Source organism: Haliotis asinina, chromosome 1 (assembly GCF_037392515.1).
Source record: "Haliotis asinina isolate JCU_RB_2024 chromosome 1, JCU_Hal_asi_v2, whole genome shotgun sequence".
Lineage (NCBI taxonomy): Eukaryota > Metazoa > Mollusca > Gastropoda > Lepetellida > Haliotidae > Haliotis > Haliotis asinina.
The window spans coordinates 32,004,357-32,020,171 of NC_090280.1; the positions used below are offsets into that span (position 1 = coordinate 32,004,357).

The 15,815-nt window shown below is 41.0% G+C and overlaps 1 protein-coding gene across 1 annotated transcript; it reads left to right on the plus strand.

The window, feature by feature from the left end:
* LOC137290430 (uncharacterized) lies at positions 1–14,924 on the plus strand. Its single transcript, XM_067821362.1, has 7 exons — positions 1–54; positions 989–1,040; positions 2,908–2,974; positions 9,259–9,332; positions 9,991–10,131; positions 11,762–11,875; positions 14,705–14,924. Exons 4-7 carry the CDS (start codon positions 9,266–9,268, stop codon positions 14,824–14,826), a joined length of 444 nt encoding a protein of 147 aa, XP_067677463.1. The 5' UTR covers positions 1–54; positions 989–1,040; positions 2,908–2,974; positions 9,259–9,265; the 3' UTR covers positions 14,827–14,924.
* The last annotated feature ends 891 nt before the right edge of the window (positions 14,925–15,815 follow it).

Sequence of the window (15,815 nt, forward strand, 5' to 3'; positions counted from 1 at the left end):
CGCACAACAGTGAGTGAACTCAGACAAAACTCGGCAGAGAGGCATCGCAATCAAGTAGGTATTTTCGATATTCCTTTTGCGAAAATTATTTCGTGACTTTGTGAAAGGATGAGTGAGTGAGGTTTGTTTTTGATACCCCACATGGGTACAATGCGTGAAGTCCATTTCTGGTGTCCTCTTCAGTGAAATTTCAGACTGTTGCTATGGGCGCTTAGCGTTTAGCTTTTCGCAATATTTCAGAAATGTTTGGACAAGGGATACCAGAAATGGGCTTCATGCATTTAAGAGAATCGAACTCAGGTCTTCCGCGTGACTAGCTAACGCTTTGACCACCTGTGAAAGATTTACGCTTAGATAAATCACATGAAATTGTCTTTAGCAAGAACCTGTACTCTCTGAATGCTGGAAATAATTTGTAATTAATAGTTTATATATTACATTATATTATGATAGTCTATATCTGCACACACACGCGCGCACACACACACACACACAAAAGCCACAATGACTTTTAATTCTTTACGTTTGCGAAACCAAAGACAAACGCTTCAAGATAGTTTAGTTTTACGGCGCACTCAGCAATATTCGAGTTATATGGCGGCTGTCTGTAAATATTCGAGTCAGGAATCACAGTCCAGTGATCAAGAGCATGAGCATGAGCATCTATCTACACAGCATGTGTCCACCAAGCCTGGTCACTCGATCCCTGTAGTCGCCTCTTGCGACGAGCATGAATTATTGAGGATCAATTCTAACCCGGATCTTCATGGGTCGGTACAAAACGACCAACAGCCCATTAAAACAGCATACCTTACACCTGCAAATAAGGCACACGACAGAATAGGGTTCACAAACATGTTTACACTGTCACGATTGTGTCCACCTTGATGCAGGCCACTAAACATTCCCGTTGACGTCGTAAGCGTCGCTTCCATTCATCTCAATATGTGACAAGTCAGCCTAGCTAACACATAATGCTTTTTTGCAGCGTTGTGGGAAGGTTGGAGATTGGCAACGTCACGACACAACATTGTCACAACGTTAGTATTACGTCATTTTTTAACGTCATGTCACAACGTCATGACAGCAAAATGTTATGGTGAGGAAACGTTACGATTTTGGATTCTCACATCGTTATGATGGAACTTGATGACGTCACAATGCTATGACATCGCTGCATTGCAAGTCTAATGGGAGTACTGTGTTCAGAGTTGTACATTTGTCATTGAAAACTAATGAAGAATGATTTCGGATGATAAATAGAATCTCACCCGCGTGTCTACTGATATCAAATATATCAACACTACTTGATAAAGGTAAAAATATCTTTAGCAACTTTATCAACTCATGTTGATATATTTGATATGAGTAGATTCTTGGTCGAGATTCTCTATTTCTTATAACTTGGCGCCATGGTAGATCTCTGTTAAACTTTTCACTTTGAGAGTCTTCCTTCAATATATAGTTACAGCTATATAGAACACACATAGATCAAAACAGCATGCAAATTGACGACTAAACATTGAAATGAATTTTTGCTATATTTCTTGTTCACTACTGAGAAAAAATCAACTGCTTAAGTTAATAGGAAGTAAGGCAACGCAAAATACGTTAGTATCAGCTATTATAAAACACTAGGCGACACTGTGATGACGTATCACAACGTCAAACCACAACGTTAGGACAACGAAAATCTGAGTCCCCTGAATAATGTTGTAACAACGAAAGCATACAGCATTGTGACAACATTGTGACAACATTGTGACAGCATTGTGACAACATTGTGACAACATTGTGACAACATTGTGACAGCATTGTGACAACATTGTGACAACATTGTCACAGCATTGTGACAACATTGTGACAACATTGTGACAGCATTGTGACAACATTGTGACAGCATTGTGACAACATTGTGACAACATTGTGACAACGTGAAATTGTTGCTGGGGGTGGACCTCGGTGTATCACATTAACATTGGTCAGGTGAAGATACTTCAGTACAACTCAAACAATGTGTGATCTGGTATTGCATGTATCCTGCTGAATCCTCAGTCCAGGACAGCTGTGCTGAGAAAACGGTAAAACATACATTTTACAATCTCTTCTCGTTACCTCTTAGCATTCAAGTTCACCTCAGTCATTGGCATCCTTGCTGCAACCTTTATCCCCCCTCATAGGGAAGTGGGGTAGTCCAAATTGTTTGTTCGTCACGCCCAACACCCGGGTTCAATTCCCCAAATGGCTACAGTGTGTAAAGCCTATTTATGTCCTCCTCTTTAAGGAAAATAATGTGGCTGTGAGACAGACTTTATTGCGGGGGAAGTTAGACTTTTGAGAAACTAATGCGGTTCAGAGACTGTGGGGCAGTCTACACTGAATCGAGGGCTAGGCTGTGAAGCGTACCCGGGTGATCGGCGTGACGGGCGAACGTTTACCCACTAGGCTACCTCACCGCCCCCTTGATCTAGGATACCAAACCGAAGGTCGCGGCCATCCGTGACAAGATAGCAAAGGTCGTTGTCCAATCTGACCGAGAATAACAAACGCACGGCCTCATCTCGGGTAATGAATACAGATCGTCATTGATCATGAGTTGAGTCAGGAATTCAAACCTGGACCAACGTTCTTGACAGAAGTATAAAAGTATGGATCGTATTCCTTGTCAGTAGCTAGTATTATTTGCCCATATTAACCTGCTACCCTTGGATAGGACATGCGTAGTACCCATTGAAGTACGTGAGATAATCCCTCATGTGTGCCTTCTTGGCAACTCATCAATAACCAATACAAACGATGAACCAAAACACGGTTGTGCTGGTGACAGATTCACCATGACTGGATATTGTCCAAGCATTTGTACAAAGACTAAAAGTACTTTGTAACCGGACTCTTCTACCAATACAGCTGTGCTCCACCAACGGCCCTCGGGAACAAACAAACTAGCAATATACATTCTGGAGGTCTCTGGAAGGTGAGATGTTCTCTCTAGTTCTGTGTATTTGATATCATCCTGGCGTTATTTAGAAGATCATTATGTTCTTATTGATCTACATTTATCCAGACTCAGTATCTAACTCATATTTGATATTTCACCGATATTTCATTGCGCTATAAGGTAGAGTTACGAATTGAGGTCAATATACTTTCATGAAGGCATGAGATGGTCTCCCTACCTCTGCGTACTTGGTATAATGGTGTATTTAGATGGAAATTGGGTTCTTATTTATGTAACTTTCTATATTTGCAAATGACTGATATTTGATATTTTGCATTTATTATATACATATGTAAACTTTGGATAGTAATGCAGGGTTGAATTACAGATGACGTGGTCAAGTTCCATATCACACCCAAAATTTCGTGTTGAGTTGAACACCAGCTGGTTCTACTTTTCCCAAATCTGTCTCTACCTTAGTCTCTCTCTCTTCCTCCACTCTCTCTTCGCCTCTCTCTCTCTTCCCCTCTGTCCCTCTCCCTCCCCCCTCTCCCTCCCCTCTCTCTTCCCCTCAGGCCCTCCATCTCTCTCTGTAATTGTGAAAAACGATTCCACAATAAACGCCGCTCTAGTTCCAGAATGAGTGGATGTTTACAGAAATAAGCAGGAAAGTGTGTGAAATATTTTTAAGACACAGGAGGAAAGTCCTAGGTGAACCAGGTCGACGGAAGGTTTGTTTTGTGAAACCTGTAACCACGGTTCCACAAACCAAACATAATAATTGTGGAAATCTTAGATTTGAACTTATGATTATCAGTGCCTTGTGTTGTATAAGGGATGACTAAGTTTGCATTTGGTGAGATATTGTGAGGTGCAACGTCGTACTTAAGAATATTTCGCTCATATGACGACGTGCATGTGTGTATGTGTGGCTGCTTGTACTAGTCCAAACTTAAGCTGGTTTTATAGTGTAAGCTCGCTGATACTAACTCGCAGTTAAGCAAAAATACCCCACACAGGTACATTATTATGAGCCGGAAACGACCAGTCCCTGTTGTACCCATTAATGGAGAGCGCTAGGCAACGGCCACCAAATACCATATTTTAAGTTTTTTTGCCATGACTCGGCCGGGTATCGAACCCGCAGAATCCCGCTCTCGAAACATAGAACTAGCTTATCAACCTCAATGGTTCGGCTTACTCAGCGAGTAAGTTTAGGTTTTCACCGCTTTTAGCAATGTTCCAGCAATATCAGAGGAAGCCGGGAATGAACTTCACATGTTGTACCCATGTGAGGAATCGAACCCAGGTCTTCGTTGTGACGAGCGGACGGTTTCACCACTAGGCTAGGACACCACCCATACATGAATTCATACATGCGGCAGTTTATCGTGCGAGTCCGAATATATAATGAGTATGCGTATTATTCTTATTTAGCAAAGATACCAAATGTAAGTCCACGTTCGATAACCTCTAATGTATACGTTTCGACAAATCTCCGGTACTTGTGGAGATAATCTCCAAGGTATACGTTCTAATAAATCTCCGGTACCTGTGGAAATAATCTCGAAGGTATACGTTCTAATAAATCTCCGGTACCTGTGGAGATAATCTCGAAGGTACACGTTCTAATAAATCTCCGGTACCTGTGGAAATAATCTCGAAGGTATACGTTCTAATAAATCTCCGGTACCTGTGGAGATAATCTCGAAGTATACGTTCTAATAAATCTCCGGTACCTGTGGAGATAATCTCGAAGGTACACGTTCTGATAAATCTCCTGTACCTGTGGAGATAATCTCCAGATTATATCTTCCGATAAATTTCCGGTACTTATTGAGTTTTATCGGAAAGTATACCCTGGAGATTATGCAGGATGATGTAAGCTTAGCACACACAATGGAAAACCTATTGTTTGACTTTAAACCCCGGCAACAAGTCAAACTAGGGACACTAGGTGATTGAGACTAATTAGTCTTTGTCCTTTGTGTATTTTATTTGCATATTTGTTGATATTATTCTGACAGAAAGATCAAATTGATGCCTATTTCCTGATACCATCTACAACAAATCGTATCATCTTGCAGGTCATCTGCATATTGGAGGATATATTTCGGACGTAAAATATGGCTCATTATATTTTTTTATGATCCGTTTCTGTACATCTGGCAAAATATCTGTTGCGTATGTTTTTATGTTTCTGAGAGATGAAACTTGTCTCATTATGCAAGCAATGATCTACTGCTACAACAGAGCCTGCAGTGGCATCTGGCACTTGAGTGAGTATGGGTTTACGCCGTCTTTAGCAATATTCCAGAAATATCACAGCGGGAGACACCAGAAATGGACTTCACACACTGTATCCATGCGAGGAATCGAACCCAAGCTCATCTCTGGTGTCCACCGCCGTGGTATTGCTAGTGCATGAAGCCAAATTTACTCACTATACATGCATACGATGTATGGTTCCGTTGTCAAAAGTGATCGTATCTCCCACGTAACTCCCAGATTTTTCCTGCTGAAGTGTAACATGGGCACCCGACAGCGATTAGATGATCGGAACTCCAATACCTTGATATAACCTACAACAGTCCGAATCTTAGGGTGATCACATGCCTTAACATAACCTTCGATAATCGTACCCTTAACATAACCTTCGATAATCGTAACCTTAACATAACCTTCGATAATCGTACCCTTAACATAACCTTCGATAATCGTACCCTTAACATAACCTTCGATAATCGTACCCTTAACATAACTGTGCACTAACAGTATTCAGTCGTTATGGCAGAAATGCAACTGTAACGTCTAAGTTCATTTAAGTCATTAAGGATGAGATGAGATGAGATGAGATGAGATGAGATGAGATGAGATGAGATGAGATGAGATGAGATGAGATGAGATGAGATGAGATGAGATGAGATATCTCAGGACAGACACAGTAACACTTCAATGCTGTAAAAACAGTATATGTATAAAACAGTATGTGTAAATAAAAAGAAAGTGATGACAATACCAAGCGTACAATTGTAGATATATAACAAGTAGTTTCCGAAATAATACCACAACACGGATCTTATATATATCCGAGTAACTAGTGGTTGGTCGAGGCGCAACTCTTGTTGCCACTTGTTTTGTGGCTCTCTCATCCTAACGAGGTACCCACTTCACAGCTGGGTGGACTGGAACACACAGTCACAGTACTTTGTGCAGTTTACTGCACGTTGCTGTACCAGCAACTAGGTGTTTGCACGTATTCATGTGGCCACCATCGGGTCACAAACCAAAGGATTCGTGAGGTCTTTTAAGTGCACAGGGTTGTGTACTGTACACCAGGGGCTGTGACAACACTGAGTCTACACACAAAGTTGACTACAAGGTTTTAACTCCCAGTCATAGGTGGGTTCGATCCCGAAAAACATTGCCTAAACATTCTTAACAGATTTAAGCATAAATACCATTATCCATGTATACTCAGTTACCTGGGATGAAATAACTCTTGATTAGGGGTGAAACGACCTCTAATATAGGACGAAGTGACCTCGATTGGAAATGGGATGAAACAACACGGGTGAAACGACCCGGGTAAACCATCTTGGGCTGACACAACCTGGAACACCCACGACACTGGTGAGCTTAAGGTGATCATAACTCACATACCTTAACATAACTTACGACAGTCGAAATCTTCAGGTAATCGTAATTCACATACCTTAACATTACCGACGACAATCTTAATCGTAAGGTGAAAATAATATCTATACATAAACATAGACGACCGTAGTCCTAAGCTCTGGTTTGTTCGGTGTCACCCACAAATTGCTGACGTGTTTGGTTTAACGCTTTTGGTTAACAAAGTTTTGTTGTTATTTCATTTGTCTGGGTACGTTGTGATTCCCTATTGTTACAGATGTTCAAACGCAATCAAAACGTTTTTAACGAGTTATCATGATGCAACATCTGTTGATGTTGATTGCTCAGAATGTCGATTTCAAAATATATTAAATATATACTATTCCTAAATGCAGGTCCTTTCTAGACGCGTTTGGTATTGTGTACAATTCATACTGATCGTTATCTACATAACGAATATAATCTCACAATACAATATCATAAAACTCATTCGATTGTCAATAACTGCGTCGTCCTCGGCACATGCGTATAGTTCAACTCATGACACAACCTACCTGAGGAACGGTTATATCCATTTATGTCATTGTGGATGAGTTGGGGTTTTACGCCGCTTTTAGCAATATTCCAGCAATATCACGACGGGAACACCAGAAATGGGCTTAACACATTTTACCCACGTGGGGAATCGTACCCGCCCCTTAAGCCAGATGGTCCTCGACATCTGCAAGGAGTTCCACTATCCCTACTATAGTTAGTGGAACTTTCCTCCTCCCTCTGAGTTTGGCTTTCTATTTACGCTACACTATACTACACTGCACTGCACTGCACTGCACTGCACGATATTTGTATATCGCCGATATTCAGTTAGTTCAACTGCTCAAGGGCGCTTTGTTTTTCCCTTGATCATTGGATGTCCATCACAACGTCACATAGTATTTTCAATCTCCCTAGGGATCATACAACTCTTACAGCCTACCAGGCGAGTTAATGTGGCTTTCCCATCCTTTCGAGGTACCCATTCACAGCTGGGTGGACTGGGACAGATAGTCACAGTACTTTGTCCATGTTTACTGCACGTTGCTATGCCCGCAACTTGGTGTTTGCACGTATTCGTGTGGCCACCATCTGGTCATCTACCACCGGATTCTTGGGTTCTGTTAGGGCACTGGGTTCTGTAGTGCCCATTAGGATTGTGACAACTCTGAGTGAGTGAGTGAGTTAATATTTAACGTCACATCGGCAGTATTGCAGCCATATCGTGACGAGAGCATTCTTAAAAAAGGAATCTATGTATATTATAGAAACCTGTCGACGAAGGACAGTAAAACAACTAGAATATCACAATAAGAAATAAAACTAGCGTGAAAAGTTAAAACAAATATCCCTATTCAGACAATGCAATATAAAAACAGGCTATATAGATCACCAACAACTGAAGGTAGATCACCATACTAGGGACCATGGGGTGACAACACTGAAAGAGTCTGCGAACAATGTTGACTCCAAGGTTTTTTACACCCGGTCACAGGTGGGCTCGATCCCTTCGCCTCCAAGCTCGCTGGATTAGTAGCCTGGCTCCTTAGACAGCTCGCCCACCGTGCTCGCTGCGCAATCCGCTTTGAAGGGTTGCGTCCCTTGGGCAAGCCAGGAACTTCTAACCATAGGTCCGACCACAGTAATTTTCCAAGTTTGTCACCTCCATACCATTCCCCCAGGGTTTCTCCAGCGCTCTATCCCGACCCACAAATCGTTAGTAAATTTACGATCTATTGTAACCCTAAGGAGGAGAGTTTTTGTGTATACTGACATATCATAAACTCTTTCTCTATGAAGACCCATGTTACAACTGACCTAAAGCAACCCGTGCTTGTCGTAAGAGGCGACTGACGGGATCGGGTGGTCAGGCTCGCTGACTTGGTTGACACATGTCATGGTAATTCCAGTTACGTAGATCGATGCTTAAGCTGTCTGTCACTGGATTGCCAGGTCCAGACTCGATTGTTTACAGACTGTTACGAGTGGAGAGATCACACAACAATTTTAACAATAGTTTTAATGCTGGTAAAACAAGTATCACAGTGTATGGTTAAAAGTCTTACTTTGTTAAGCACATAACAGTTCTAGTAGGTTTTGTTCCATCTCCTTCCACTGAATATGATCACATAAATCCAAATAATTGTCATAAACTATGCCGACATGGCACTCTCAACTTTACAAAATGAAGACAGCCGACCTGGGAACTGATCACCTCTCTTTGTGTTACCCTGCTTAACCAAGTCAACCCAAGCTGTAGTTACATAATCCTATTGTATTTTCCTTACCCCAGCTTACTCACATACAGTGGAAAGTGGTCAGTGGTAAGCAGAGCTTCTTAGCTTCATGGTGAACAGGTAGTTAAAGTATTTTAGATTAACTTCAGATTTTATAAACATATTTACAGATATATGTATAGTATAACATATAAGCTATTCTCACTACATACTCATAACAAGACCGCCGCCAAGAACTAAACTCACTCACTCACAGGTATGGCATGGCGTGTCAAGGACATAAAACAACAATTACTTACTCACTCAAAGTTTCGTTGAGAAAGGTTCCATTTTACAACCTGAAACTTAATCTTAGGTTTGCATTACGTGATTGTAATATTCACTGAATGTGAAATGCTCGTATTTCTTGCTTAGTTTCAGAATGGACTCACCAATGTTTTTCACTGCCGCTTTTTTCATCGTGGCGACGCTTGTGATTGGACAAAACGGTAAATTTAATTTGCAACTGAAAATATTCAGCAGTATCTGTACGTTTGATGCTACAATTGGCCAGCAGATTTCAGTCACTGGCCTGCAGATTTCAGTAACTCCCCTGTAAATTTCAGTAACTGCCCTGTAGACTTCAGTAACTCCCGTGTAGATATCACTAACCGCCCTGCAGATTTCAGCAACTCCCATGTAGATGTCAGTAACTGGCCTCCAGATTTCAGTAAATCTCTTGCAAATTTCAGTGACTGGCCTGCAGATTTCAGTAACTCCCCTGTCGATTTCAGTAACTGGTCTGCAGGTTTCAGCAAACTCCAATGTAAGTGTCAGTAACTGGTATCCAGATTTCAGCAAATCCCCTGCAGATTTCAGTATCCTCTGTAGATTTCAGTAACCGTCCTGCAGATTTTAGTGACTCCCCTGTAGATTTCAGTAACTGGACTGCAGATTTCAGTAACTCTCCTACCGATTTCAGTAACTGGTCTGCAGGTTTCAGTAATTTGACCAGCAGATTTCAGTAACTCCCGTCTAGATTACAGTAACTGGTCTGCAGATTTCAGTATCCCCCGTAGATTTCAGTAACTGGCCTGCAGATTTAAAAAAAATACAAAATGCACATGCAACTTTTTCACGGCATCTGTTGTCTCTATTGTCAAACAGAAGCATGTGAATGTAACCGTGAAGACGGAACGACCGTTGGAGTCGGCGGCACCATCAACAACGCCTGCGGCACTGCTGTTTGCACCGATGTCGGCGGCGGCAAGTGCAAGTTTACACCCGGGTCTGACATGAACAGCAACGGTAATATATAGAGCAAATGTCTACCTTTTTTCGTCAATGTCCGATTGTGAAATACAAGTGATACCATAGTTCCTGGTCCAAAGTTTCATACCTGCTTAAACATTTTGATTACATGATATTGTAAAGCACAGTTATAACGAAGTGACCACTGATTTTATGTAGCATTTGTTTGACCCGGGTCAGCTCTGCTTGTCGTAAGAGGAGACTAACGGGATTGGGTGGTCAGTCTCGCCGACTTGCTTGACCCATACCATGGTATCTCAATTACGATTATTCAGGGGCCACCGTCATATTGGTGGGATATTGTTTGGTGAGGCGTTAAACAACAGGCAAATAAACACTGGTTTTCTCCTCAAAATGAGACCACAGGATGGCATTGGAAAGATTATAAATTTGATTTGTCGCTGGTTGTCATCGCCAGTTCTTCAGACAAAATGGAATGGATAGTTAAGCCTGCTATTAACATGCTACGTCATCAAACTTTGTTCTCCATCTCACCAGTATCTGAAACCGTGAAGGTCCGGGGTAGAAAAGGCCTTCAGCAACCCATGCTTGCCACAGAAGGCGACTATGCTTGTCGTAAGAGGCGACTAACGGGATCGGGTGGTCAGGCTCACTGTTGTAATCAGTTCCCATTCGCGAAGATCGATGCTCATGGTTTTGATAAGTGGATTGTCTGGTCCAGACTCTGTTATTTACAGACCGTCGCCATATAGCTGGAATACTGCTGAGCGCGGCGTAAATCTAAACTCACTCACTCACTCACCAGTGTCTGGTTTGTCAACAGCGACTGGTTTTACCCAACAAAACCCAAAGCAGTTATGGTATAGGAATCATACAGTTTTTGATCATAGAACGATTGTTCATTCATTTTTATTCAGTTTTTTCTCTTATATGAATTACATTTTTCCATTTTTCAAATCTTTATCAATGAATCAGTGACATATTTGACATCAGAAGACACGAGCGTGAGAGTTCATCTCTGAACACGACAGTGTCATTAGTCTTGCAGTCCAACTATGTCATAACATTGTGACGTCATCAAATTAATGACGTGATAGCATTGTGATGTCATCAATTTGTTAACGTCATAACATTGTGAATCATGTAAATGACGACGCCAGGCATTGTACTAAATCTGCTGTCTACCCGACAGCTCCTAGGATATATAGAGGATACTAAACGACCTTCCTTGTAATACCATTTTTATTAAACGAGTTAATGATTTGGTATCAAACGAACGAAAGCGCGTTTGATGCTAAATCTTGAACGAGTTTAATGAAAATAGTATTTCACGGAAGCGAGTTTAGTATTTTGTTTATTACTCGCCAACATAAATTGACAGAAGCTGTGGCGTAATTGCCTACAGTGTGAGGACTCGCAGCTTTCAAGCCAAGCAAGGTCTAGTAAAGTCGCGACATCAACATTAGCATTGTGACGTCACAACTTTGAACAATTTTGATGTCATACGTCAAGCAGTATTACACTAGTGCAATATTGCCGTATAAATATTACTCTGCGATATCTTCCACGGGCGAGTACTAAACCATTTAATCTCACACAAGCAATATATCTCCAGTGGAACACATATTTGGACAACAAAAGAGTTAATACTATGCTTTCGTTGTAGACTGCACGACTCCGGAGGGCGTCTGTATTCGCAGCTTCAGAGCGCCCCATTTGAACGTCAACACCTGCAAGAAATACATGTGTATCCGAGGTTCGGTTCTACCACCACAGACCTGTGAGTACCGACCAGTAGAGGTAGCGCGAAAAGCCGAATACTACCTAATGTTCAGACATGTCGGTATCGGAACGCCTTGTATACATGCTTGTTTTGAGGCTTGATAGTATGACGAAAAAACCGAACGTATAGACTGTATACAACGACGCATGGATGTAGCGGTAACAGCCGAATGTACTCGAATGGTCTGATGTGTGTTGGTAGAGGTATAATCTGCCACAGGGACATATACGTCCTTCCTCTTCAACCCTCTCTTTGAAGTCAAATAAAATTCGAAATATACCACGCACATATATATACTTCACAGTTTTCTTTTCAGTCTTCTGCGGAAGATTCCTTGTTTCTTTATACCATTGACTATTATCTTAGACCAAGCTAAAGTGTTTGAAATTGCCTTTCAAAATAATTATGAATATTGATTGACCAGGTGCGAGTTTGTCAAAAACGTTTTATGATTTATTATCACTGTTTTAGTTAATAAAGTCTATTCAAATTCGATTAAAACATATTTTGACGGCAGAACATCTAACGCAAACAATATTTATACGAAAATTGTTTTAAAATATATAAACCAGGTCATGTCTTACTTTAGACAAACCTTACGTCCATATTCTAATAGTTCCATACGAAAAAGCGATCTCTTTGTACCTTTCATTGCATACTTATGAAGTAAAATAATTACATAATCATAAGAAGAAAGGTTTATATCCTACATGAATATTCAATGAATGTTCAGATGTTGTGAAATGTTCATTTACGTTAAACTGATACCAGACAGGTTCGCGTGTTGTTCACAATAAGATACGCAGTAAAAATGTCTAATTGTTGATATATTCAGTACACTATTTCAGTGGTAAAGCCATTCATTTTATGTTTTTTCTAAAAAGTGTCGAATTCTGACACAGAAGCCGAGATCTTTTACAACTTGAGTGGAAGTTAGGTTAAATATATACTAATCAGCAAACCAGTGTCGCCTTTTTCCAACGTCACAAAACGCACAAAACAAGCCATGACGTCAACTAAAATGTCGCATTATTTTCAGTTATTTTATTACATATGAAAATGTGACTATTACTCCGTTAATAATGATGCAAAATTAATCAAAATACATCTACACACACAGGAGAATATGGGAATCTAAGAACTAAATTATGTATTGGATAGGGCCATCCAAATTGCTATTACATGCTTTCTGATGTAGTACATTGGCATCTTTTCTTACAAATAGTGAAACTACTAAAAGGTATCCTCTCACATTGGGGAATTTTGTATTGGAATGGTTTGGTTCACTGTAAACATAACGAAAACTTACTGTCCGTATCCCCAGCAAATTCTCTCCATGTGACCTGAGTTACATTGACCTAGTGTAAAGCGTAGCGGAGTTATGCCCCCTAATTTTTATACGTTCATGACTTCTCTGTCGACGTTTGACGTCATAGAAGAAAATCCATTTTTGACATTTACTGCGGGTCATCTTGGATTTTGTGCGTATGACGTTATGCATTAGTACATAAATCCATTCCATACACACTTATGTCGTTCAGGTATCAAGCTGTATTTTCTTCGCGCACACTTTCCGTAAAGATGAGAAATTAAAAAAAATTGTAGCAGAGTGCTTTTATTGGTGCACGATAGAAAAGGAGAAATTTACTGTTTGTCAACGCACACAAAAGTCTTGGACAACATTTCTGTGTAATTTTAGAGTCGTACGCAGACCCACGACCACGCGAGCGCAATTCTCGCACAACGTTCACTTTTCAAACCTGGCGAACACGTGCGCCTGAAAAAGAACTCCAGACCATCCAGGGGGTTAACTCGAATGTTCCGAGTCGTATTTAGACAGTGTTACTGTATTTTAGGTAGGGGTTTACGTAGTATACCTTAAGTAAGAGATGCAGACTGTCCGTGTTTGATGAGGTCGTAAAATGGTTCACATCGCATGTGATATTCTCGCCCACACTGACTACATATTACAGAATGATATGACAACGTCGTGTGTGTTGTTCATAAGGCTGATATTCTCGCCCACAGTGACTATATTTTACAGTGTGATATGACAACGTCGTACATGTTGTTCGTGAGGCTGATATTCTCGCCTACAGTGACTATATTTTACAGCATGATATGACAACGTCGTACATGTTGTTCGTGAGGCTGATATTCTCGCCTACAGTAACTATTTGTTTAAGTGTGGTATGACAACGTTCTACATGTTGTTCGTGAGGCTGATATTCTCGCCTACAGTGACTATTTGTTTAAGTGTGGTATGACAACGTTCTACATGTTCGTGAGGCTGATATTCTCGCCTACAGTGACTATATTTTACAGCATGATATGACAACGTCGTACATGTTGTTCGTGAGGCTGATATTCTCGCCTACAGTGAGTATTTGTTTAAGTGTGGTATGACAACGTTCTACATGTTGTTCGTGAGGCTGATATTCTCGCCTACAGTGACTATTTGTTTAAGTGTGGTATGACAACGTTCTACATGTTCGTGAGGCTGATATTCTCGCCTACAGTGACTATATTTTTAAGTGTGGTATGACAACGTTCTACATGTTGTTCGTGAGGCAGATATTCTCGCCCACAGTGACTATTTGTTTAAGTGTGGTATGACAACGTTCTACACGTTGTTCGTGAGGCTGATATTCTCGCTTGCATAACTGTAGAATTGCATAACACAAGAACTGGGCGGGTGTTTTCGCCCTCGGTGATCACGCAGACTGTGTTGTTAATAGAAGTCATATTCACACTCTTTAGTATTGTGTTGTAATATAAATTATGAAATACTGTACATGTTAATGAGGCTGATATTCTCGCCTACAGTGTGCTACAAGGATGGTCGGTGTCAAGCTAATGTACAGCCGGAGACGATCAATGGTGAAGACTGCTCTTGTAGAGTGAACCTGGACAACGGCCGGGAGGAATGGGGATGTGGACCGTTTTAATAGCAGTTGAATGTTGAGCCTGCTACACTGAAAATATCCATACTTGTTTCCGTGTATCACAAGAGTTATATCAAGAGTAAATACACATGCAGACTTGGTTCAATGTTTCATTGTGATCTTCAGTTAGGTTCAGAAAGCATGACACCCGATTAGAGGAAATCTGTTTTATCTTATATTAAAGACTGAGCTGTGAAGGTCCGGGGTAGAATAGGCCTTCAGCAGCCCATGCTTGTCATAAAAAGTGACTATGCTTGTCGTAAGACTAACGGGATCTGGTGGTCGGGCTCGCTCACTTGGTTGACACATTGGTTCCCAATAGCGCAGATCGATGCTCATGCTATTGATCACTGGATTGTCTAGTCCAGACTCTATTATTTACAGACCGCCGCCATATATCCGGAATATTGCTGAGTGCAGCGTAAAACTAAACTCACTAAATCACTTATATTAAGGACTCATCCTATCGAGCACAAGCCCTCGAAGACCCTGGTTAGAACTGGTCTACAACAACCCGTGCTTGTCGTAGGAGCCGACTAACGGGATCGTGTTGGTTGATGCATGCCCTCGTATACCAGTTGCGTACAGCGATGCTCATGCTGTTGATCACCGCATTATCTGGTCCAGACTTCATATCGCTGAGTGCGGCGTAAACCTAAACCATATTCGCTGGTCTGTGACAGAGTTTCTATGTAAAATGCAACTGACTTTGGAGTGGGTGAGTGAGTTTAGTTTTACGCCGCACTCAGGACCAACTGACTTTGGATATGGGAGTGCTCTTGGCACTGGTGTTCATGTGAAGAGCAAACCAAAAGTATCCATTTACGAGATAAACATATTGTGTGTAAAAATATTGATGTCTGCGGCGTTAAATATCCAACAAACAAACAAACAAACATTACCACATTTGACAAACACCATCTGGAATTTGAAGAACACCCACGTCATTTATACAAGCTCAACAGAATCTGTCTAGTAAACAGATTTAACTG